Here is a 26634-nt window from a genome sequence, read left to right on the forward strand (position 1 = left end):
GTATAATTGACAAATAAAAATTGTATGTACTTAAAGTGTGCAAGTTGATGTTTTGATATACACTGGAGATACACTGTAAATCAATCACCACAATCAAGGTCATTAACATATCCATCACCTCCCACATCTGCCTTGTTTGTGTGTGTGCTCAAAACACATAAGACCTACTTTATAGTACGTTGCCAGTCCAAAATCAGTCTAGTGCACTCGAGTCACATTACTGTACAATAGATCTCCTCAACTTCCTCATCTTGCATAAGGAGACTTTGTGCCCCAACTGCTTCTGGTTAGAAAGGACTTTTGGTTCTCCACAAGAGGAGTTGGGACTGAAGATATTCCTGAACACAGCCACCTTAACAACTCATATTTACTGCAATTCCCCACCAAGGGTGAGAACCCATGAGGCCTACTCTCACGCTTCTCAGGTACCACTTTGCCAGAGGTCCCTGCAAACCATCTACTGGAGAATATAATACGATTACTTGTCTCCCAATATCAGCCTCCACTGCTAAAAATATCATTAGTGGTCATAAAATTATCCAGCCCCATATTTAATCTAACCACAGAATTTGCCTCTGTGACCTCCCATGGTAATGAATTATAAGTGACTTTCTCATTTTATTAGCACTTAATTTGCTACTCTTTAATTTCATCAAATAACCCTTGTTCTCATATTATGGGATCTGGGGAAAAGAAAGGACTGATTGGCCTTTGTTATGCCCTTCATAATTTTAATATTTTATTCGAGTACCCTTTAGCATCTCCTTTCCAGGAGAAGTGATTCTAATGCACACAATCTCATCAGGACCATAGAACCTGCTCTTATGGGGCCAGGAGGGGTTTCAAGTACATGTGTCTTTGGGGAGAACAGATAGGAAACCATAATTGGAAGGCGATAAGACTCTTTTCTTAATACTCTCCACTGAAGAAAATCCCACTGTTTCTCTTAGTATATCATTTGGTGGCTCTTAGGCTGTCTGTTATATATTTGTTCTCAAATGCTCTTCTCACAATTATTCATGATTATGATTTTTCCTGTTCAAGTCTCAGTGGAGACAGAGATCACATTCTCCAAAAATCTATTTTGTAGCCTTTCCATCACTCCCAGGTGCATTTCTGTGGATATTTTTGTACTTCTTCACAGTATAAAACATGGAACACCAAATAACTGTGAAAGAAGGTTTACTTTGTATTTTGATTTTACCTTTGTTCCTAATGGAGAAAAAAATTGTGGTGCTTTATTAGAGACTTTATCCCCAAAACTTTGGAAGAGTAAGAAAGATGAAATTCCCCGTATTTTCTCTGTTCATTCTTTCTGGGTTTTTATATGCAACTGTACCACCCAAATCCACTCCCTAGTGTTGGCTCCAGTCATTTTCTGGTATCTACTTTGTACAGTTTTAATCCCAGGCTCTATTGCTAAGAACCTCTTCCTAATTGTCTATTATTTCTGTATTGTTTGTTCTCAATTCTAACTTGCATCTTCCCAGGAATTACGCACACCCTCCCATATGTACGAGTGTCTAGCACAAAAATAGCTGCTCAGTAAGTCGGCTGCATCACAGTAAATTTATTTTTTACTTCAGGCACTGAAACAAGTGAAATAGCAACTTGATCACATCTAGTCTTTCAACCTTAGCCATGGAAAAGGTTAGCTTGGCTAGAAAAACAAAAACAAAAATAAAAACCCTGGATATTAGTATACGCCTGATCCAGCCAGGCTCAGAAGATACTCGATTTATATAAATGAGCAGACTCAGCCTCGTCTAGTTATTAAGCCAATAAGATACAAGACAGAGACTGTGCTGAGAGCCTGATTCTTACCAGAAGGTAGGATCTACAACTAGTCTTCTTCCCAAGGCCTGGTGTCCAATAAACCCAGGTGAGCCCACTACAGGGCATCTAGACCCCTCTGGACACAAGCCAACCTTCTAACATTTTACTGTGTAAGCCTAGTCCGTATAGTCCAGAGAGATGCTCCTGAACCAGGACACCAGCAGCCTGGCAACATACACTGCGAGAGCGCACAGAGCCGTGCTACTGTGTCATCTCCCCAGAGCCACTCTGCCCCTAACCTCTAATTTCCATCCCATATACATGACCAACCAGATCATTCTGCAGGATAGCAATCCAAGTTCAGGTGAGTAATGAGTTTCTTATACCTCCTGAATACTTCAACTTAAATTGCCGGCACCAAATTAAAGCCAACTTGACTGGCTAACTTGACCCTCCGCACTAGTCGTGTCTATTCTCTGCCTCCACCCTTCTTCCGTCTGGCTGTCATTTCTAGTGTGTCTTGTATCCGCGGCTACATGGGTTATAACACTCTCAGAATGTTCAAGGAGTTGGCTAATGTCCAACGGATGGGCATGGACGCCCTAAAGGGCTCACTGAGGTTTGACTATGACTTCCATTTATTCATTCATTCAACTAATACTGAGGGGGTACCAGCAATGGTACCAGACACTGCTGTAGGCTCTGCAGATCCAGCAGTGAATGAAAAACCAAAATCCTTACTCTCACAGAGCTTTTTCTAATGAGAAGAAACAGGCAAACATATAAATATATATTGAATATATTATATAATATATATGGGCTACATTAAAAAGTTACTTAGGGTAAGAAATGGATGCCCTGGCCAGGTGTTTCAGTGCTTGGAGCATCATCCCATACACCTGGTGGGTTTGATCCTTGGTCAGGATCAAACATACCTGTGACATACCATAATGTCACAGGTTCGATTTTTGGTCAGGGTGATTATGGGCTTATGGGAGGCAACCGATGTCTTTATGTCTCTGTCTCTCTGTCTCTCTCTCCATCTTCCTCTATCCATATCAATACACGTGTCCTCAGGTGAGGATTTCAAAAAAAGAAAGAAATGGAGAATGCAAGGATGGGTAGCATTGGGGAAAGTCTCTGATAAGAAAACATTTGAGCAGAACCCAGCTGAAACAGGAAGTGAGCAATGAGGCCACTGCCCAGGGAAACAGTGTTCCAGGCAAAGAGAAGAGCACATGCAAAGGGCCTAAGGCAAGAGTGAACCTGTCACATCCCAGGCAAAGCAGAGACCAGGTGTAACTGGAGGCCAGTAGGCAGTCGAGCAGGAAGTGGCAGAGAAAAAGGGAGGAAGGCAAGGGCCAGACCATGTAGTAAAATGTACTCCACACTGAGAACCAGGACCCAGAGACATGTCATAAAATCAAATCTGGCAGCTGTAACCAGCATGGAAGGAAGGAAGGAAAGAAGGAATGGAGGGAGGGAGGGAGGGAGGGAGGGAGGAAGGAAGGAAAAATATCAGGGTATGCAGTATGTAATACAGGTAGGGGCCATTTATGGAAGTTCTTTTTTAATTGCATGTATGTTAGGTATGTACTGTGTGGCAATATCAAATACAAAGCCTATTGTGAGGCATGGCCAGTACGGTTAGAAAGCTCCTTAAGTAGGAATCTTTCAGCCTGAAAAGGACTTGAGGTGTGCAGTGGGAAGTGTTTAGAGAACTCTGAGCTGGGGGATAAAGGATTTGATTTATATTTTTTTAAATGATTTTTCGGGCATGATGCTTTATTTTCTTTTTCCTTTTTTTTTTACATTTAATTTTTTTAAATATTAATGTTCGAATGCAGTTGTCTCCATTTTCCCACCACGACTTTCCCTGCCCTAACCACCCCCATCTCCCACCCTCAATCCTAACGCCCTCTAGCTTGGTTTACATTTTAAAAGAATGCCTCTGGCTGCTGGGGGAAGCCAATTGAAAGGCCCATGCAGGAGCAGGTGGTAGCTTGAACCCCACACTCCAGCGGCCTGCAGAGAGTGGTCAAAATCACATCCGTCCATGACTGACTGGGGCATCTCCACTCTGCCTTTAAAATGTGCCTTCAGATTCATAAGGGCCACTCATTTTTTTGGCGCTATTACTCCCTTTCAGGGAGTGAAGAGTCCGAGAAAAGTTGATATTACAGAAGCAGCTCCAAGGCTCATAAAGCACAAAATTCAAAAAATTTCCTCTGCTCTCTACCCATAAATACCACAGAAAAGTGGAAGAGTCCATAGATCAGAACAACTGTCAGGACTGGTCTCTCTGAACCCTTCCACATTTTGACTGTTGGAGGGAAAGCTAATGACTCTTCCCAATGCAGTCCATCTGCTGGGCTTTTAGTCCTCACTAGGGGGACCATATCACCCAGGGCAACCAGGACATGCCCAGTTGACATCCCCTGTCCCATCTGGTTTGGCATTTGTATTGAATATTCATTTTAAACAAATAAGCCAGTGTGGATTTGGTAGCCTCCGTCTCCTACCATGGTCTCTGGTATATAGCATGTTTAAAAGTGCAGTGAACAGAGGTCTCACCTGAACATGTGGTTCACTCTCTAAGAAACCAAAATTTGTTCTCCATCCTCCCAAACATAGTAGAACTATCACTTCCAGTGTGCAGGGCATTCACTATTAACTGAGGGTATCTGGGGTATTTGTGACTAGCAGCAGCTAAGTCCTCCCAGTCCTGGGTCATGGTAGAAGTATGCAATGCTGTTGTTTCTCTGCAGCCATTTGAAATAGCAGCCAGCTGTGCTCCAGCCTGAGCCCAAAACTGCAAGACACACACACACACACACACACACACACACACACACACACACACCTCTGCCACCAGTCAGCAGAGTCATGAGAAGTGTATGAACCTGTAAGCTAGGCGAACACGGAATATGTATGCGGAGTCTCTTAGGTTCCTTGAAGTCAGCAGACTGAAAGCAATGCTTTGGTCATTTTTATATTCAATAAGTCTGAAATTATTTATTTGAGGTTAGGCTTTTCTTACTTTGAAAAGAAACTATCAGCAGCAGTGAACTCAGAAAAAGGTATGTTTAATGAAAAATTAAATTCTGAATTTCCATTTCTCAGGAAAGTTGATGATCTGTAATTTGCACAAAATGCTTTTCAACATTTATCACATGCCAGCATAGCTCCACAGAGATATCACTGGCTCCAAGAAGACCCAAATTTGCTAAAAAGCATCGTAGGTACTTCAAAAATTAGCCTGTGCCTGAAGATGACTAAAGATGACAACTCAACACAGCCTCAGAAGATACTTAACATAAAACTCTGAAGCCTGGCTTTCCCTTTAGATAAAATGAGTGCTCTAAATAGTGCTCATTTTACATCCAAATTTCCTGATGTATATAAGAAATAAAACAGTAGCTATTCATTTTTTGGCTCCAGAAGCAGAATTTCACAAACAACTAGAAAATAACAGTTTTATATCAGAATGAAACGAAGATTCATCACACAGCTACTATTTGACAAGAAAACTTAAGAGGGAGGCGTTATCTGAGGACAAGGAAGGAGGATTCAAAAACGCCAGAGGCTGGGGAGGAAGGGTTGGCATCAAAGGGCAGGGAGAAAACAAGTGGCTGATTTAAATACACAGATAATCAAACTGGAGCAACTACATTGCACTGCCACCCTTAATGACATAATTGATGCAGGCAAGCGTTGTCAGTGGGTGGAAAAGACTCTGAGTGATAAGCTCATGGGGAAACTGGAGATTCACACGGTATTAGAACTACTGTCTCACACATTACTTGCAGGTCAAAATGGGGTAAACTGGAACTATACAACTGGCAGATGAGCTATAATCCCCTTAAACAAATGATCAAAGTCAACATCACCAACAGCAGAACAGACACTCACTGTGTGCCTCACGACATGATGTAATATGAAATACACCACATCACCAATGATGTACCCCTACCAGAATAGTTTAATCTGAATCTAATCAAGTTTTAGGTATGGGATGGATACTTTCATGTGTCAACTAGGTTGCCGGAGTATTCATTTAAATGTTGTCTCTGGCCCTGTCAAGTGGAGGTGCTTCCAGATCAGATCAACACTTGCGTCTGTAGACTGATGAAAGCAGACAGTCCTCTGCAGTGTAGTGGGCCTCATCCAATCCCTTGAGGGCCCCAATAGAACAAAAGGTTGAGTAAGAAATAATTCATTCTCATTCTTTTTCCCTCTCTCTCTTTCTCTCTCTCTCCCCAACCCAGTGAGGACACTGGTCTTGTCCTGACTTCAGACAGGAACTTACACCGTTGACTCTTCTGCTCCTCCCAGACTGGAACTTACTCAGACTCAGCCTGGAACTTACACCATCAGCTCTCCTGGGTCTCCGGTTTGCCTCCATAATCCCACGAGCCACTTTCTTACGCTAAATCTCTTTATATCTGTATCTTCATCCATATCTATCTAGTTGCTACTGATTATGTTTCTCTAGAGAAACCAGACTAATACAAGATACCACATCCAAATTAAAGGAAATACAGAAGATAGAGAAGTTAAATGACATCATGAGGAAATAATCTGATAAACCCACCATTTGGGGTAATCTATAGGTCAGATAAGCCAATATCACCAAACTCATTAAAAAAATGGATTCTGTTTCAGATTAAAGGAAACAAATACAACAACTGAATGTGATGCCTACTCCTCATTTTGATCCTGGCTTGCATGTGACAATAGTATATTATAAGAAAATATTTTTACTCCTTAAAAATGCAAACAAATATTTATGAGTGAAACATCACATGATTATAATTTTAATTTAGAATATTTCAGGAGAACATTGCCAAAGCAAACAGTAAATTATTAACAACTGGTAAGTCTAGGTGTTTGGTATATACTGGTGGTCATTATATTAGTCCTTGTATTTTCCTGAATGTTTGAAATTTTTAATAATAAAAAGAAACTATAAAATAAAAGCAAGCTAAAATAAATAACATCATGAATGAGGGAAACCATAACAGTCGGCCTCCAAAAAGGCCCACAGTGACTCTCATCCAGGACTCACGCTCCTTCCACAACAGGCACTGACCTCTTCTCTCTGACCAAGAAGATACTGTGGAAATACCAGGGTGTGACTTCTAACATTTGCCAATAAAGGACACTGTGGCTTTTGCCTTCCTCTCTTGGCTCACTCTCTCAGGGAGAAGCCAGGTGCCAGGTCATCAAGACACTCAAGCAGCCCTGGGGATGTCCACGTGGTGACGAGCTGAGGGCTCCCACCAGTTACGGGCACTCAACCGCCAGTCACATGAAGGAGTCAATCTGGAAGGCACACCATGAGACGGCTGTAGGCTGGGCTGATAACCTGACCACCCAGCCAAGCCATTTCCAAATTTCTGACCTGCAGAAACCATGTGAGATGATAAATGTTTACTATTGTTTTAGATCACTAAGTTCTGAAGCAATTTATTTCATAGCAATAAATAACACAAATACCAATATGAAAAGCTTTTAATAGCAAACTGATTCACAAGTATAACACAGAAAATTAGAAGCAATTTTATTTTCTTCTCAAAATTTAAAATGTACATACTTAACACTCCACTAATACAAATGCATAAATCAAATTACACTAAAAACTAGACTATACATTTAAAATTAGTATACTCTATTGTGTGTATATATATTATACATATATAATAATATAGATATATTATACCTTGCTATGGTCTGCATGCTTGTACCCCACAACCCCCTCCAAAATCCATATGTGGAAACCTAATCCCCAAGAAGATAGTTTTTGGGGGAGGAGCTGTGAGGAGGTGATTAGGTCATAAGAGTAGAACCCTTATGAATGGGATTAGCTCTCATAAGAACCCAAAGAGATCCCTCACTCATTTGCCACATGAGGTTCCAGCAAAAAGTCCTAAATGGGGAAGTGGGCCCTCACCAGACATTAAACACACCTACACCTTGATCTTGGACTTCACTGCCTCCAGAACTATGAGAACTAAATTTCTGTCATTTATAAGGTACACAGTCTATGGTATTTCTGTTACAGCAGGCCAGACAGACTGAAACACACCTCAATTAAAAAACTACAGTGAAATTCTATATTGAAAGTACATAGCGATAGATGCCTGTTGAAAAACATAGCTTAAACATAAAAACATAAGAAAAATTCAGCTCAATTTATTTAGAAAGCTAACGTATTTTTGGCTTTTCAAAGTATCTTTAACTTGATGCCCATCAATTGCTTTTCTAAGCTCTCCTCCACAGAATTCTGTTAGCACTGAAAATGCCATTTGCTGTAATAAAGCCAGTGTCAACCAATGACTGACCTCTCTGGGGAATGAACAGCAGCTTTCCACTTGCGCTCTTTTATGCTATTGTTTAAATATGTTTAAACCTATGGGAAAAAGCAATACTTTTTACTCTGTTGGCATTTTTCCTAAACTCTTAAGGGGAAACATTATAAAAAGGGTTTTCAGAAATGAAGTATTTCTACCAGGTTCCCAGTATGACACATTTCATTAACTATTTCAAAGAACTCTCAACCTGCCAGGCTGGGACTACAGAGTCTTCCTCAGCAATCCACATATCAAAGCCATCTGAGAAATGTACTCTAGGCTTGAATCAAGAAGTCAAAGAAAGAGGCAGTTAAAATATCCAAGAGTTCCCACCCATTCAGTTTCTAATTTACTACACTTCCAAGTGAGCTTATTGTAGAACTTTAACAGCACAGTAGTAACACGTCCAAACCAAGAGGCGGCCCACTGCAGCCTCGCGCCGGGCTGACAAGGACATTCATGGGGCCGCGTGGGGTAGTGGCTTCTCGATTCGAAGGGTCCCCATGGCCGAGGTTTACCGACAGAGAAATCAGAATAAAAACAACTGGACAGGAGTGGAGGTGGAGGGCACTAAGGGGCAACAAAATATTGTAGGAAGCAAAGAAAACTTGAGAATAACTGTAAGTAATGTCCTGATCCATAAACCACAAGCAGAAATCTATTACAGACAGAAAAAAAAGTGGGGGGGGGGGGGGTTCTATGGCAAGTAACAACACCGGGCGATCTGATCGTACACTACTAACTGGGCAGGTCATGGTGAACAGCCCTGCCCCACGCATACAACTTCTTTGGTAAAAGGTATTTCTGTTCCCCTCTCCCTCCTTATAAAAACCTCTGTCTCTACTGAGATGTGGAGATGGGCCTCGTGACACAAGTCCCTCATCTTCCAGGTAGCCAGTTGCCTTTACATCAGCACCTGCCCCTCATGTACTGGCTTTCGAAGCAGCAGGCAGCCAGACCTGCATTTGGTTATAGTTCTGTATGCAGCTGGGACGGCTTTTGTAGCACCCCAGCTGGGACAACGTGGACCCCGGGAAAGCCCAGAGAGCCCAGCCTGGAATCCCAACTGACCCATGTTCACGAAAAGTCCAAGAGAAGCCTCAGAAGACGAAGTTGAGGGAAATCTTCCTACCCCACATCCTACACCACCTCCCCCTGCAAAAAAGTAAGACAGGAGACAGAAGGGTAGGGGGGAGATAAAATCAAAACATCAGTCTAAAAAATAGTCCAACATCCAAGGAATAGGAATTTCAGGAGAAAGTTAAGAAAATGAAAGGGAAAAATTAATCAGAGAAATAATTCAAGAAAATTTCCCAGAACTAAAGGAAGCTACGGTTCATAATTAAAAGAACCCATCAAGTGGACAGGGCAATTTAAAAAGTGGCCCTACACCAAAGCACACCACTGTGAAATTTGAAAGCCCCAAAGGTAATGAGAGCATTTTCAAAGTTCCAGAAAGAAAAGGAAAGGAAGTCGCATTCAAGAACGATGACAAGAGGAGCATCGGGTCTGTCGAGCCAACACTGGACGGTGCCAAACACGATGGAAGAATGAATGCCTTCAAGTTCCTGAGGAAACAGAATCTCAAATACAGGACTCTGTACTCAGCCAATCCTGCGATTACATATGACTGAAGAATAAAAGCATCTTTTCACATCCAAAGCCTTTATTTTCAGGAAGTTGCTGATGGCTGCACTCCGTCAGATCAAAAAGACAACATAGAGGAGGAAAACATGGATTCCAGGAAGCGTGGGATCCACAGAGCAGTGTGACCTTCACCTTGGATGAAGGTCAAGGGAGAGCCCAGAGCACCAGAGGTGCAGCAGGCCTGCAGGGAGGCGGGATTCGAACAGGAGAGGTGAGGACACTAGGGGCAATGTATTTTCTAGGAAAAATACAAAACTAATAAATTATACGATCCCTTTGTACCAAAAAAGCAGTTTCATCTCTGACAGCTGGTGTAGAGTTGAGTTAGAAGTAATTACATTGAAAACTAAACAATTCCAGAGAAAATAAAAATTTATTCAAAATATAAAATGCAATCATAGTATACCATATGGCTTATAAATTAATAGTTACACAGTCATAATAGAAACACTGAAAGTTTATCTAACTAAAATTATATATAATGGGAGGATGGAAGAGGGGCGCTAGGAGAGGAAGCGGGGAGATAAAGTGCAAGAAGCTAAACCATTATGTTCCACAGCAGAAAGTCAATGAATTACAATTTAAAACTGAAAAATTAAAAATAACAATAGAAGCATGTTATTTTGAAACAGGGAGTTAAACACTACAAGCAAAGACTGCCTCTGGGGAGTAGGAACCGTGGATGCAGAGGAGTGGGGCAGGAGTTGGCTGTAGTAGCTGTCCTAGACAGGCCTTCTTAAAGAGTATATACCGTATATTCAATAAAAATTACAGTTATATGTTAAATGAGAGGAGGGAAGCATTTTATAATTAATTAGGATGAATACCAACAGGCCTTACGGTGTACAATAAAATAAGTTGGGGAGCACTCTTTACATTTTTTTTTCTTCTTTTATTTTTTTTTTTAATTTTTAGAGAGAGGGGAAGGGAGGGAGAGAGGGAGAGAAACATGGATGTGCAAGAGATACCTCAATCAGTTGCCTCTCACATGCCCCCAACAGGCCCACAACCCAGGCATGTGCCCTGACTGAGGATCAAACTGGCAACCTTTCAGTTCACAGGCTGACACTCAATCCACTGAGCCACACCAGCCAGAGCTTTTTTTGTCTTCTTAAAGGGATCTTCTCCCAAGATTAGTTAGGAGTGAAAGTTTGAACCCAAGATTGACACTAAGAGCCAATCTCACCTCAGTATTTATAAACTACTTAATATTTATGGATTACTTTATTGCTCTCATAATTCTCCCAAGAGATTTGCTTCCAAGCACACATCCAACATTAAGGGTCACTGATTATTTCCCAATAATTTTCTAAGTTCCATCCAGCTATTTCACTTCCTCTCTATTTCAAAATTTCATTAGAAAGTACACCGTCATACTCCTAAAAGATGCAGCTTCTCCTTCCTGACAGGCCATCAGGGCTTACATTCTGGACTTCACATATGGACTTACAGAATGACTAACATCTCAGTGTTTCTCTGAGGTTTCGATTTTTATAGAACGAAAATATCTCAGGGGCAAGAAATCAAAAAGTCCTTTACAGTTACACTCCTGGCCACCCCTTCACCTTCATGAAATGGACTCAACTCTATCAGCCTAAATCAAATGTTGGGTTCTTCAGCCTCCACCTACACCCGTTACTTCACCAGGCAAAGTTAAGAATCTGTATGTGGCTCATACATGCTTGTCAAATTTGGAGGATGGACAAATACACATACACACACACACACTCACATATCAAATAATACTGTGAATTAATCCTTGAATTAACAATACGCTTCGGAAACTGTCATGTAAAAATGAGTTCTTTCATGCTCTTCAGTCAAATTAACATCTTAAATAAATCTGCTAACAGACAACATTTCCCATGTCACAGGACATCTCATTGCCTAGATCTTGACTTTACTACTACCCATTCTCATGAGGATACACCGTAAGACTTACTAAGCCAAACTTGGATTTCCAAATTCATAGTCTTTCGCTCTAATGTATTCTGAGAAAATATCTGATCAGAGTGTCTCTAAGCCCCTGCATGTGCCTAGTGTTCAGAAAGAATCCTTAGGCCTTAGAGAAATTCAGCAAGAAGCTAGGAAGCTTTGGCACCTTGCTCAGGAAAGACCCAACTCTCAGTTCTTCAGGAAGATCTGGTCAACTATGCTAGGAGCTCAAAGCTTCAGAGAAAACCTACTTAAGTCTTTCCTCTTCAGAGAATTAGTCACAAACTTTCCTCAATTAAAATCTGAAAATGCTCAAAAATGCCCTGCTATTTGACTTCACATGAGTTAATAGAAAATATTATTCATAAAGCTGCTACCCAAGCTGGGTGTTGTGCTCCTCACACAACTCAGAGTCTGCAAGAAGACTCACGCGTGGAGACAGACCTGCACACAGTCAATCCTGTCAGAATACCATAAACACAACTGAAATGCTACAGAATAGAACTAAAAATCATAATTTGTTTAAATTTCTTTGTTTGTTTATATCCTCACCCAAGGACTTTTTTTTCCCATTACTTTTAGAGAGAGAGGGAGGGAGGGAGAAAGACACATCGACACAGGAGAGAAGCATCGATCGGTCACTTCCCATGCATACCCAGACCAAGGGTGGAGGATCAAACCCACAACCGAGGAATGTCCTGACCGGGAATCAAACCAGCAACCTTTTGGTCACAGAAGGACTCTCCAGTAGAGTCAGACAAGCCAGGGCATATATGAATTTAAATATGCTAAACTCCAGAAAAAAGGAAAAAAATAAAAGATGTTAATGGGAACTTCATGGTTATAGAAATCTGTGCTTACTTTTCCTGAAACCTAGTCCCCATGACCACTGCCCACACTCAAGGTCCTGCTCTCACCACACACTACCCCACTTAAATCTCACTTCAGGAAAAACTCATCATCAGTCATTCATACCGTACCCATGAATTTAAGGTAATATATAACTTCTCCCAGGAACATTTACTTTTATGCTTTACCTCTAAGGTAAGATACAGTAAATTATGAATGACGTATTTTATGAGGGGTGTTAACAACTAATTTCCTAAAGTTTGTGAGTTCACATTTATTCCTGACACTTAACCTTTTGGGCAAATATTTTGTAAATGACCTACTGAGACTCACTACTATTTTGCAATTAAAATTTGTATATTTAAATTTTGAAACCAATGCCTACTATCCCCCAAAAAACATTGCTAGATCTCAAATAATAGTGTATGAGCATATGTCTGTGATTACTTACCTAAAATAGTCACAGGATGGTACCAATAAGACTCACTGAATGAACACTGACTACAGAAGTCCAATATCCAAGTAAAATAGGAATTTCAGGAGAAAGTTAAAAAAATGAAAAGGAATGATCAATTATCAATTAATTAATTATCAATTTTCAAAGATGCTAATCACAAAAATAAGTTAGAAAAATAAAAGAACCTGGGATGGACAAATTCCCATCTGGGAAGGAAAACTACGATGATAAATACCTTTAATATAGTCTCACATGCAGGAGAGCAAATCACTAGAAAGGTACTGAGTACACATCTAGTTTCAAAGCCCACTGCATCCACACACACACAGCAGCTCCCACTGCCCCAGGCTCGCTGGGCTTCTCATGATTCCATATTATTTTCCATTCAGCAAATACCCCTGTTCACAATCAATTTGTCTTTAGTTTTAAGGTCAGAATTTTCCAACATTCCTGTTGTGTCTTGTGAAAGGGAAGAGCAAGTGACTGTTATTACAAGTCACTACCTTTCAGGCACCACACCAGTTGCTCTACTTATAATATCTCACTTAATCTTCACAATTACTCTATGACTTAGCTTTTATTCACCCCATTTTTACACGTGAAAACTCAAAAATTCATAATTAGAAAAATCAGGATTTAAACCCCACAGAGTCTGAATTCAAAGTCCAATTTCCTTTCAAAAAAGAAGCTATATTTAATTAAACAGGCAATCATCCCAACATCCATATCTTTTGCAGAAAATTTAAATCTAGTTTGTCTAGAATTGCATAACCAAATTTTCAATCTCGTACAAAAGATCCTCCTTTGAAACTGAAGTAAACTAAGTTTTGAAAGAAAAGTAAAAATAAACATTAATATATAACTACTATAGGTACTATGCTTTTTTTTTAATCCTCACCTGAGAATATGTTGATTGATTTTAGACAGAGGAAGGGAGAGAAAGAGGGAGAAACATCAATCCACTGCCTCCCATATATGCTCCAACCAGGGATCAAATCTGCAACCTAGGTATGTGCCCAGACTGGGAATCAAACTCCCAACCTTTTAGTGCAAAGGACAATACTTCAACCAACTGAGCAACCTGTCCAAGGTGGTACTATACATGTCCTATGTCACCTTCTCACTACCCTTTGATTTGCAGAAAATCGAATGCTTCCCAGATCCCTACTCACCACAGCCTCATGCATTTCCACTATTGCCTTTATCTTTGGTTAAGTATATTTTTAAGCACGTGCAGAAGGAGCCTGGAATGTAGGTGTACCCCTTTAACAGCAGACGTCTAACATGTGCTAAAACACCCTGACTGCAAGCAGGCACGGCCTGAGTAGATGTTGTCTCCCAAAACAAACAAACCAACCCCCTATGCATGATGGAGCACAATGACTGCCAACACCATCCGGGAATAATCTGTTCAAATTGAACTTGAGTGGAAATCACCACCTGCTGGGATCTGACTCAAAAGGCTGCTTCCTACAGCACCTGATCTTCCGCAATTTCTCCTCAGGAAGAAGTTCTTCTGTGGCACAGGTTTTGACAAGGTGACTGGTTTTCCCTGTGCTTTCAGATGCTCTGTGACAAACCATCAAAAATGTCAAAACGCCACCACCGCCCTACTTTGAGAAAGAAGTCACGAGGTGTGCCAACTCCAGAGCTGGTCTGAGTCAGGTGTACAGTAACATCTCTGGCCACGGGGCGCCAGAAGCAGTCCCCCTCGTGGAGCTGAACAGGAACACAGGCTTCCCACCGGCCGCTCCACAGAGCCAGGTGGCCCTGAAGCAGTCAAGGAAGTGACATGATCAAGTCAGCTCGCTAAAGGAGCTGGCTCTTGTCCCATTTTCAGGGAAGGCTACTGTCTGCACGGAGGGATTTCACAGCTACAGATTCAAGGTCCACTGTACAAGACAGAGTGAAGAGAAATCCAAATGGCAAGATTTCAGGCGCAGCAAGAAGGATCCCTGCCACCCAACATTCCTTGTGGTTAAATATTTCATATTGTACAATTAAAGTGTCATGCCTTGGTACTTACTAAAGCCACCTTCTCCGGGAAAAAGTAGCGTTTTATCAGGGGTGCCCAACCTACAGCCCTCAGGCCCCATGCAGCCCAGGGTAGCTGTGAATCCAGCCCAACACAAAATTGTAAATTTACTTAAAATATTATGTTTTTGTGATTGTGATTGTGTGTCACAATGTATTTAATGTGTGGTCCAAGACAACTCTTCTTCCAGTGTGGCCCAGAGACACCAAAAGGTTGGACACCCCTGCTACACCATCAATCTCACACACAGTGGTGGAAAGTGAATTTTCTGTTCTCTTCCCAGATAGCTTTTAAACAAGGGGAAAGGCACCCTCACAGTAGACAACTCGCCTTGCCCAGTGTGGCTCAATGGGCTGGGAGTCTTCCTGCAAAGCAGAAGGTCGCTGCAGGTTGGATTCTGGTCAGCGTACATGCCTGCGTTGTGGATTCTGCCCTCATTGGGGCACAAGCGAGAAGCAACCAATTGATGTTTCTCTCTCATACCTCCTTCTCTTTATCCCTCCCTTCCCCTCTCTCAAAAAGTAAATAAATAAAAATCTTAAAAAAAAAAACAGTAGACACTTCATAGGTAGGGAAAGCACGCAGCAAGGGGCAGTACATCCAGAGGCAAATTTCCCCTTGCAAGGGACATCCCTGACATCAGGTGACCCCCAGTTATTCAAGGGCTAATGATCCAAAGAGGTTGATCTGGGCTTTTGGCCTTTCTCTGTTATTTTTATTGCTTGCCCACAGCACATCTACCATATAGTCCAAAATGCAAATATATAAAGAGTTGAAAGTCAATCATTTTTTGTTCTAAAATTTTTATAAGAGGGAACGAGGAGCAAGAAATTTAAAAATTATTAATTAGCCCTGGCTGGTGTAGCTCAGTGGATTGAGCGTGGGCCTGCGAGCCAAAGGTTCAATTCCCAGTCAGGGCTCATGCCTGGGTCGCAGGCCAGGTCTCCTTAGCCCCAGTAGCAGGTACAAGAGGCAACTGTACATTGATGTTTCTCTCCCTCTCTTTATCCCTCCCTTCCCCTCTCTAAAAATAAAATAAATAAATAAAATCTTTAAAATAAATAAATAAATATTAATTAAAATAACACTTAGAGATTATTTATAGATTTCCTCTGTACCTTTACTTTGGGTTTCCAATTAAGACAGTTAAATGAGCAGCTGGTCATATATGGAATGTGAGGTTAAACGAATAACTAAACCATGAGTACATAAAGAGACAATGCAATCTTCAGGTTAAGAGCGGTCCCTAGAGTCACACAGACCAAGGCTGAGTCCCAACTCACCCCTCACTTGCTAGCAGCATGACCATGGGCAAGGTGCCTTACCTCCCACAATTCAGCTCCCTCAATTGTAAAGTCAAAACAAAAACAGCATTGGGACTACATAAAGTTGTTGGGAGACGTAAAGAACAGGCTAACGCATGTACTTAGCCCAATGCCTTGCATTTCGTAAGTACTCAATAAATGTTAACTTGTATCATAATATTCATATTACTATCTTCATGAAGGCAAGAGAATCTCCCTTTTAAAACCTCTTAAGTAAATCAATTTTAATTCTGTTAGCATGATAATAATCAGGTAGTTATGTAGCAATATAATGTTGATCTAGAGATTTATTTCAAAGTAGTATGGACAAAATCAGATGATGTCTGTCACTCTCCATTTACTTGAAAATACCACAGCACAAAAGGAGGGCTGGTAAGCAACTGTGGCAAAATCAGTGTCTGCCGAATCTGGGGGACAAGCATGCGACCTCATCACACCCATCTCTGCACTTCTGTGAACATTTGAAAACCTTCAAATTAAAAGGTTAAAAATAACTCTGCCCAGTGTGGCTCAGTTGGTTAGGCATTGTGCCCTGGACAAAGCCATAGGTCACTGGTTCAATTCCCAGTCAGGACACATACCTGGGTTGTGAGTTCAGTCCCCAGTTGGGGTGCATACAGAGGCAACTGATAGTTATTTCTCTCCCTTTCTTTTTCCCTCCCTTCCTCTCTCCCTAAAAATAAATAAAATCTTTTAAAAACAATGTTTTAAAATTAAAATATATAAAACAAAATGTTAAAAACAATCAGTTGGTCTGTCAATATACATTTATTGAGAACACTCTAAGAGCCTAATACAGGTGCCATGAAATTAACCATTGTTTAAAAAAAATATCAGGCAGGCATTGTCTTTACCTTTCTGGCATGTTGCCAAGAAGCAGAGAATACATGAAAAAAAGAGCTCTGATCTATAAGGAGAGATTCCAGAGTCTACAGAGAGGTTTATGCACCTGACTCATCAGAAAACACCCCCCACCCCACCCCTCGTCCTTTCTCAGTCAGGGTTCCTCAATGAACCAGAGAATTTAAAAAAAAAATGATATGAATGACTATTTTCTCACTCCCCTCAATGAAAAACTAGGACCCTTCCAGGTACATCAGAGAGAAAGTGATTCACTGTTTATAACAGATGCCCTCAGCCTGTGAGGCTTAAATCTCTTGCAGACTCTAATGGTGGAAGGCTGCTGGAACCTCCACTTCGAACCCACTTGTTCTTAGTTTACTCACCATTCTAGTAACCTCTGTTCTCTTGTTTCTAGCCTAGTGCCTGCTGGAAAGAGCAAATCGGAAGGTGGGAAGCAATACGAGAGAAGAGTCGCAGCCTCACTGCAGAAGAGGGCCCAAAAAAGTATTAAAAATACACTCAGTGAACCGAACAGCAGAGCAGCCCAGCCACTTGATTAGAGCAAAGAGGCTCTAAAAGCCTCAGGAGTCCAATTTGTACCTTTTATACTAACAGTTAATGATTAATAATAAATACGCACAATATTGAGCACTTGCAAGGAATTACATGCTTGTAACAATGACCCTCCAAGTCACTGAAAACAACGAGATTCCACCCAGTGCACTCTACCTCAGACAGGGACTGAACCCTCCGAGCTCCATGTCTCCGTGGGAAAACACTGAACAATCTGAATTCCCTCCTCTGTACTTGTGCTTTCTCAAAAATTTCTACAATGACTGTGCATTACCTTCATCATCAGTCAAAAACAATTCTTAAAGATATTTAATTTTAGGAAGATTTCATCCCAATGCATAGGTTTTAGTCTTTTTTTCATATTTGAAAGAGTAAAACCTTCACATTAATTTGTTCTCCAAAGCTCACAGATAAGTATGCCACTTAGGTACTAGTTATTATCCTTGGTGTGAAGGAACATATATTGAAATGGTGAGAAGAAAATTTACAGAGAAATAATTCAAAATAATATGGCCAGGGCTGGGACCAAAATGCCAGGGCCCAATCCTGAGTGCTGTGTATCCATTCCAGGTAAACCATAATGCATGAAGTGAAGCATACAGGGCCAAGGACAAATTCCCTGACCTTCATTCTGTAGGATGCCGAATTTCAACTTGTTCTGTAAAAGTGACTATTGTAAAGCACCAAAAACAATCTATCTTTCTTTAAGGAAGTAGAGAAAACTCTGCTATTCTCTGAGACATCTTCAGTATTGCTAGCACCACTGCCTATTGTATGGACTCTCATGCTCATCATCACTGTGTCCCTCAACTTCTATGATGTAATTACTAGGGTAACATTACAACCAGTCCCAGTGTTCACCTACAGACTGACACTGCGATGTTTTTCTTCCTGGCGCCAGATCTACAAAGGTGTTTTTACTCATAATAACACATCTCAGATCTCTGCCTGGCTCAAGAGATTTCCCACAGTATTTTTAAGTGATTATTCATTTATACTAAATGCAAGGTTGGCTGGTTCATCACTTGCAAGAGAGCAACTGCGTCTCCCAATGTTGAGCGAAGTGTGCTTTCCTTGCCCAGAGCACAGCAGTGGGCCTCCCCGGGGAGATGTCAGTTTGATGAAGGGAAGTTTCTCGGTGGGAAGGCCCCCTGACTTCCGCCCTGTCTCTCTCATGAAGACCTGGATGCGCCGAGGACACAGTAGTCACTCCACACACGTGTGCTGAATGGAAGAGTTTAAGATTACAGTAACCACTGCCTCCTGAAGAGTCAAAGTTTTTTAAAAAGGAAAATAAACTCTGCTTATAAAGGTGTAAGACTAAACTACAGGGTGGGGCAAAGTTGTGAGAGTATGAAACAGTGTTTTGGGGGTATTGTTTATTAATTATTGTTATTATTTTACATAGGAACAACTCTAAATCTAATTGTGCCCGACCCTGAATGTTTCTTGTTTCTTCTCTGGAAAATTATCAGAAGCATTTAAGTTTTCCTTACACGCTGAAAAAATAATAATAATTTCCCTCAAAACAAAATATACAGAGCCGAACTCCTAGACAAGTACAAATATAATAAGGATTGCTACAACCTACCTTCCTCCACAACACAAACTTATTCATTTCCAAGGAATCAGGATTGTGCCTTTTTTCCATCAAAACACTAACTAAATTACTCTTTCTGGCAGGCAATTTCACATCTTCGGGTAATGGGAGATCTTTAGGGTCTGTTCCCTCTATAACAGAGAATGAAATGCGTATCATCATTGTACAGTATTGTGCTAACCAGAATTAAATGTACTAACTAATAAACTAACAAGCCTGTTGGAACAAATACAGGAACAAAAAATTTTTTTGCTAACAAGTGCTATTTTAGCTCTTTTCTAGTTCCCGTTCCTGCCCAGACAGGAGCTGACCAGAGGCAGGAATTGGGCTGACTCGGAAGGACTCAGCATGCTGACACCCGGACTCTGGTGGGGACCAGACCTGCCTGCACTGCCTGTACGTCCCCACTTCCCTTCCCTGTCCTTATAAAAGCCACCTGGCTTGACCAGAGATGTTAAGATGGTTTTCAGGACAGGAGTCCACCACCTTCTCAGGTCACCGGCCCCTGAATAAACCTCCTTCCTTCTCACCAGCACCAGTCACAGGAGTATTGGCGTCCATCTAGGCACGCTTCAGAACCTGTGTTTGGCAGCACCTTCAGCCCTTGAGACCAAGGAGAGATACGCTCGTGTCAACTTCCAAAATCATCAGGAAGGACACTGGTTATATTTTTCCATCAGCCACTGGCATTATTTGAACAAAATATGCACCTTGGTTGAAATACAATGCACGGTTCAGATATACGCACCTGCTTAACTGCCTGGCCCTCCTGATTTTTCCAATTTCTAACTCATTTTAACACATTAATTTTTTAATTATTTTTATTGTTGTTCAAGTACAGTTTTCTGCCTTTTACATTACATATTTTAATCAGAAAATGAAAGGCTAACTTCTCCCCAAATTAGCTCATTGAAACTTTGCTGACAAAATATTAAAAAATACAACAAACATATTTATGCAAAGGTAAAAGTGACTGAGATGGTTTATCAAAAAGTAATATAGAGTAATTCAGAGAATCTCTGATTAATCTGGGAAACTCTACAGCTTACTGCAGGGTCCTTCTGAATGTGCAGTGTTCACGAAAACCATCTGGGAAGCTTGTGAAAATGCAGGTTCCTGGGCCCCTCACATTATTGTGGGTAGTTAAAACTATAGTGGGGCTCAGGAAAGTGCATTTGTAAACAAGCACCTCGGGTGGTTCTAATTCAGGGCCACAGCCCAACTGAGCTCCTATAAAGCTAAAGGCAAGAGAAGTTATGCAAAGTATCAGAATAAACCAGCAAAGACAGAACCTGAGTTTCAATTCCAGTACTGCCTCTAACCAGCCATGTGGACCATACGTTTAATTTCCCTGCATCTTAGTGTACTCATCTGTAACAGAGGGTGCTGGACCGATAGCTAAAATGCTTTCCTGCTATGAAATATTGTGTTTTTTTAAAAAGAGGTAACTATAAATGTGGACACTATTATTTTTCCAGAAAATAGAGTCTGAAATATTCATAAGCAATGTTTATTCAAGGATTTCTATATTAGAGATAAAGAGTCTGTATATCTGAAGCATTCCAGATACCTAGCTGAATAGCATATTATTTTAGGTATTTTAATGGAATCACACACACACTCCTATCCTGTGGCCATGGGGTAAGAAGCGTGACCACCCTGCATTTAGTAGAAAAGCTTATCTGAATCTGGGTTACAAGAGCAGTTAATTTGGCTCTTTTAACCAGACTTGAAAGCACCACAATCCTGACATTATTAACCACATCCCAAATGAACCAAAGCACCTGTTAAGTGACACCTTTTTAGGAGGTCATTACCAGAGGCTACTCTCCTCTGAGACTTTGCTGCAGGGAGAAAGGCCTGACTGTAAAAAGACAGCCAGAAGTTGCAGCCAGAGTGTTCTCAACATTTTTAAAAATCTGTACAGTTTGCTGGAGCTGAGATGAAACATTTATCCCTCTCTTGCAACCGCTCTGGTTTCCAGGGAACCGACTGCTCGGGCTGAGGCGGGCTGAGGAGAGGTGCATCCGCAGACGCGCGCGCGACACACACGAAAGCCGGCTGAAAATTTTCAAAGTGCCTTTTTATGCCGTTAACTCAAAGATGAACACATTTCAAGGTGACCCAATCCTCAAGTGACAGACAGTGTTTTAAAAGGGCCAGAGCTCTCCACTTAAACAATTTCTAGTGACACGCTCACACTGCATCCTCAAGGGCTCTACCGGCTGTCTCATTTGCTAGTCTGTCTTTCCTGGCAGAGGCGTCCCATTTTAAATGAGCGCTTGAAGTTTGTCTTCCTTCCTAACAATTAAACTCCACAGGGCTTACATGCTTTTAAAAAAATTTTTTTAACTTAGCAGGCACCATGGAGGACTTTTAATTATTCAATTATACAACAAACCCAAATCATTACTTTGTAGTTTTTTCTATTTATCAAAACAGTACCAGAATAATAAAACGCAGCCTCATCAGTCATGCTTATAAGCAAACAGTAACAGACTTCTAAGGCAAAATCAAAGTTGGTGTTCAGAAAAGGATGCCCAATTTAAAATCTAACAATGTACATAATCATTAGGCTGACTTTGTTTGTGTTTCATACACAGGATATGATTTTTCTTTCTTCTTCACACTAAAATATTGTTCTTCATCATTATGGCAAACTGAGAAAATTACAATAGGAATCTGAAAATGAGGTCCCTGTAGTTAGTGAAACATGCCAGGCTGGTTTTACTCAGTTCTCCTCTATGGTCACTTCCATCTTACTGCAACGATTTCCAGGACTGCCCCCTTAGGTGACTGTGAGCTCCGGGAGAGCAGAGCCCGGGGTATCCTCACTTACGCATGCCAGCCACCAGCACGAACAACAAATAACAGGTGCCAGGGACAGTGGGCATGCCACTTTAGGGTTTTTTTATTTGTATAAATGTATAATATATAAAAATGGATTCAAAATTTTATTCTGGTCCTCTCCTACTTCCTCAACAACCGTCCTAAACTGGGCAAGGGAGGAAGGGGGATGTGAGCCTTGTAGACATTTGAGCCAGGCTGGGTGGGGGACTTACTATGGCCCACAGTGGGGTGTGGGAGTCTAGACAAGTGACGGACGCACTCATACACAGGAGTAGCCCGGAGTCCCATCACAGCAGGGAGGGCACAAACGGGAAGCCAAACATGGAAACTCAAGAGAAGCAGGACAAGGAAGCCATCCACGTGGATGGAGAGCCTGACACAGACTGCTGCACAACTACGGGGGGTGCCGACCGGGGCTGCAGCCTGACGCAGGAAGAGGACAGCACCCAGCTGAGGGAGTCAGAGCCTGAGAAAGCCGAGAGGAGTGTCTACCGTGGGAGGGTACGTACTGCCCAGCATGAGAAGTTTCACGTAAGGAAGAGAGAAGAATGGAATAAACCCTGTGATGTTGGACTAGAATTGGAGGTATCACTGTGAACTCATGGTTTTCACCATATAGAGATATACTGGGTTGGCCCAAAAGTCCACATGGTTTTTTCCATAAAGGACACATTTTTCATTTTCACCAATAATGCATTATTGATTTAGATATTTTGAGTATGTAGGCTCTTTCTAGCCACATTGTATGCCATTGATTGTTCTCAGTTAATGTCTCGATTTGATCACTATCAACTTATTGATCGTCCAGGGAGAAATCTCCAGCACAAAACTTCGCAAACTGCTTCTGACACATTCGATCAGTCAGAGCACCTTCTTCATACTCTGCACAACTTTTTGTGTGTGTTTCAGTTGCATTTTTACCTTTCTTGAAATAACAAAGCATAACATGCCAAAAATGTTGGACATTTTCTTCCATCTTTAATATTAAAATGGCTACACAAAAATTCACCAATTTTGATGTTTTTTTAAATGCATGCTGATATGATAGCTGTCACAACACAATCTAACAAAATTGTTTCAAATGAAGTTAAAGACAACTAACTACTACTAAAGCCATTTTATGGGAAAAAAAAAAAACTTTTTGGCCAACCTAACTAGATGAACACAGAAGCATGTATGCGTGTAGTACATACATTCTCCAGCTGTGCCAAGTGACAGGCTTGGGGACAGAGACACTCCAGTCACCATGAGCATACCTATTGCCCAGATCCTGGTGTCTAAGTACTATTATTCAAAGAAAGAAACGCTCTTTGAAGAAATAGCTGACTCCAGTTCTAGGATGGGGAAAAAGTATTAAATAAGCCTGGAATATCTGCAAGGCCAGAAAATAAGGAAGTACTTTAAAAATAATGCAGTATGTCAAAAAAAAAAAGAGAGAGAGAGAGAAAGGCCAGGGTAAAAGGGCTCCCTTTAGCAAAATCTGAAACAATTTGAATATTAAATAATAACAGTAACAATTCAGGAAATCTCAAATATACACTAATATAAACAAATAAAATGAAAGTTTGCAGACTAACAGGATACCTAAACAGTTTCAAAGTGCCACCCTCAAACAGAGCTATCTAATTTCTTAAATAGACAAAATGGAAAATAACTATTGATACATACCATATTTGCAATTATTTTCATTGTACCTCTGGCTCAATGCCCAGCACCCAAACCAGACCAGCTCCTTAAAAGCAGGGACTATCCTTGTTCACCTTACATCCCCAGGGTGGTGACAGTACACAACTGGTACCCAGTAACTATTTATTGAATGAATACATGTGCTTCATAAAATGCCAAATCCCATCATGGTTCTCAGTATGGCAACGAGCCAAAGCTGATCTCCTTTATCATGTTTTAAATAAGTAAGTTGCCCTTCCTGTTTGTCCTGACTTGGATTATAGAAAGTGCCTTTACAGAGCAAAACAGTCTTTACATTCCACAGTAATCATGATCTCTGATGATTTCAATTTGTGGATATACGCCTACAACGATCTCTTGTTAACATAATGCAGGAAATCCACAGAATTGTCCCCATCCCCTCCCAATTAAAAGTCAGTCTTCAGTTACTTTTTTTCTGCTGTTTTTCAGATACCCTTGCAATTTTCCTTTTGCCAATTATATCTCAATTAAAAAGAAAGCAAAGATGGTTTAACTGTATTTCTTGAAAGAAAATAAGTAAGTGTGTAAGTTTAGGGGAAATAACAGGGCATCCTCTGTGGGTACAAAGTCACACAGTAACATCCCTGAAGATCCCAAGTAAGACCTACAACACATTGCTGTGCCCCATCCACCGTCTTTCAGGGTCTTCTAATCCAGGAAATAATCCCTTGTTACTAAAGTCCACATTCCAGAGACAGAACTAGAGCCTAAAACATAATCTCCTTAAAGGCAGTGACTAAATCGTAATCAACTTGGTGGGGAAATCAACTGTCTCTCTAAAAACACGTTCTTACCATTCAATAGAAGTTCTGGACTACCTCTAGATCGTTTAATTAAAACAGATACTTTTACAGGAAAAAAAAGTACCTTGTGTGCTATATATAACTTAGTTAATTTTCTCAAAATTAGAACTAAAAACAACTCTCTATATACTATTATTTATTAACACTTACTCAGTATCCACAATGTACCACATACCTCAAATCCTCTTATTTAATCTCCAAACCACTTTATGAGGCAAATACTATTAGAAACATCTTATAGATAAAGAAACATAAGCACTGAGTGATTAAGTAATGTGCCCAAAGTCCCACAGCTACAATGAAAATCCATGATACAGATACCCAGGCTATAAAGCTTTAACTGAGATCCTTAACCTTTGGCCGAATCGTCGTTTTGCTATGCTTGAATTACAAATTTTTCACATTTTTTTGAAATCAAAAATGATTTCAAAATGAATCAGAACTAAGTTTTCTTGCCAGTAACATTAAATAATATTAGCGAAATAAAAATGGTGAAATTCATTAGGCACTCCTACAAATCTTCGTACCCCTAAAATCATATGCAATTTTTGTAAATTATGGTACAGAAGCCTGACAACTTTTCCACCAGCAAGGTCACTTTGGGGATACAGCTGTGTTGAAATTATCTGTGGAGACGCAGCAGGGGATCACTCAGGAATTCTATTAAGAGCGGGCAAGGAAAGTTATCAACTATTTTTTGTTTGTGGTTTGGAGGTTTGTTTTTGTTCTTTTGCAATCAAGGAGCTAGAACGTAAACGAGTAAGTGGGCAGATTAAAGTGGAATCCCTTCGCATTTCTTCCGCTTAGAAAAAGGAGGCTTGGGGACCAAAGACTGCGGGAACCTGCCCTAGAGTCAGGTCTCCCTCGTTCGGCCTAGGGGTGGGAGCGGCCCCAGTGCGCTACTGCCCGGCCCGACGGCTTCCGGCGCGCAGCAAGGGGCGCCGGGCTGGCGGGGAGGAGACTGTTGCGCAGGAGGCGAAGAAGAGGGGTCCTTACCGAGCTCGGTGCCCGGGTTGCGCGCCGACATGGTGTGGGCTGCTGCAGCAGCTGCCGGTTCCCCCTCCGGAGTTCGCCTCCGCCAGCCCTTCCTCCTTCCCCGCGCCCCGCGAGAACAGCGCGATCGCCCCGCCCTGTCCCCTCTCGGGGCGGAGCAGCGCACCTTGGCCCTGCTTTCAGGACCCTGAGTTTGCCCGCTGCAGGGAACCCTTGCCGCCTCGCTCTCTGGTCCCCTCCACGCGGTGCGGAACGCGGGCACCAGCTGGCGGAAGGAGCGCTCCCGAAACCAGTTTTAAAATATTTAAAATGCCCACCGCACAGGCTAGCAACGTGAGAAACTTTTGATTGGGAGATTGCATACCGAGAGGGGTGGTAGCTCTGTGGTCTGAACAATAACCGGGTCCAGGGGAAGAAGACCTGGATTTTCAGCCTGGCTCAGAACACTGACACTGTCCACGTCAAGTGTCTTACCGAGCTTCATTTTCCTCATCTATAAGAAATGGCCTCGACAGTTTCTTGGAGCTTGAAACTATGAATCTGTGACACTAAGGTTTGGGTTGTTTTTTTTTTTTTTCAGTCTGGTTTCTGTGGTCAGAAGATTAAAATTGTCTGGAGTCGCTCAACATGGGCTACTTGGTCAATTCATCTGTACTCACAGAGGGTCCTCCTGAAAGAAAACGTGCTTCAAAAATTTTTTTTAAGAATACTTTATTTATTTACAGGAAGAGAGAGAGGAAGAGAAACATCCATCAATGTGTAGTTGTCTCTCATGTGCCCGCACTGGGGACCTGGCCCACAGTTGAGGTTCGTGCCCTGACCAGGAACCAAACCAATGACCCCTTGGTTGGCAGCCGGCAGGCAGTCCACACCAGGCTGGACACAGAA

The 26634-nt window shown here is 41.4% G+C and overlaps 1 protein-coding gene across 1 annotated transcript in view; it reads right to left on the reverse strand.

Moving 5' to 3' along the window:
* DERA (deoxyribose-phosphate aldolase) overlaps window positions 1-25899 on the reverse strand; it is a 94582-nt gene extending 68683 nt beyond the window's left edge. Inside the window, exon 1 of the mRNA XM_045830100.1 lies at window positions 25750-25899. Within this exon, the coding sequence (XP_045686056.1) occupies window positions 25750-25780 (31 nt within the window). The 5' untranslated portion in view covers window positions 25781-25899. The remainder of the gene's footprint in view (window positions 1-25749) is intronic.
* Between the last annotated feature and the right edge of the window lie 735 nt (window positions 25900-26634).

The sequence above is a fragment of the Phyllostomus hastatus genome, unplaced genomic scaffold, assembly GCF_019186645.2.
Source record: "Phyllostomus hastatus isolate PE091 unplaced genomic scaffold, TTU_PhHast_1.1 phas_scaffold_93, whole genome shotgun sequence".
In the NCBI taxonomy this organism is placed as follows: domain Eukaryota; kingdom Metazoa; phylum Chordata; class Mammalia; order Chiroptera; family Phyllostomidae; genus Phyllostomus; species Phyllostomus hastatus.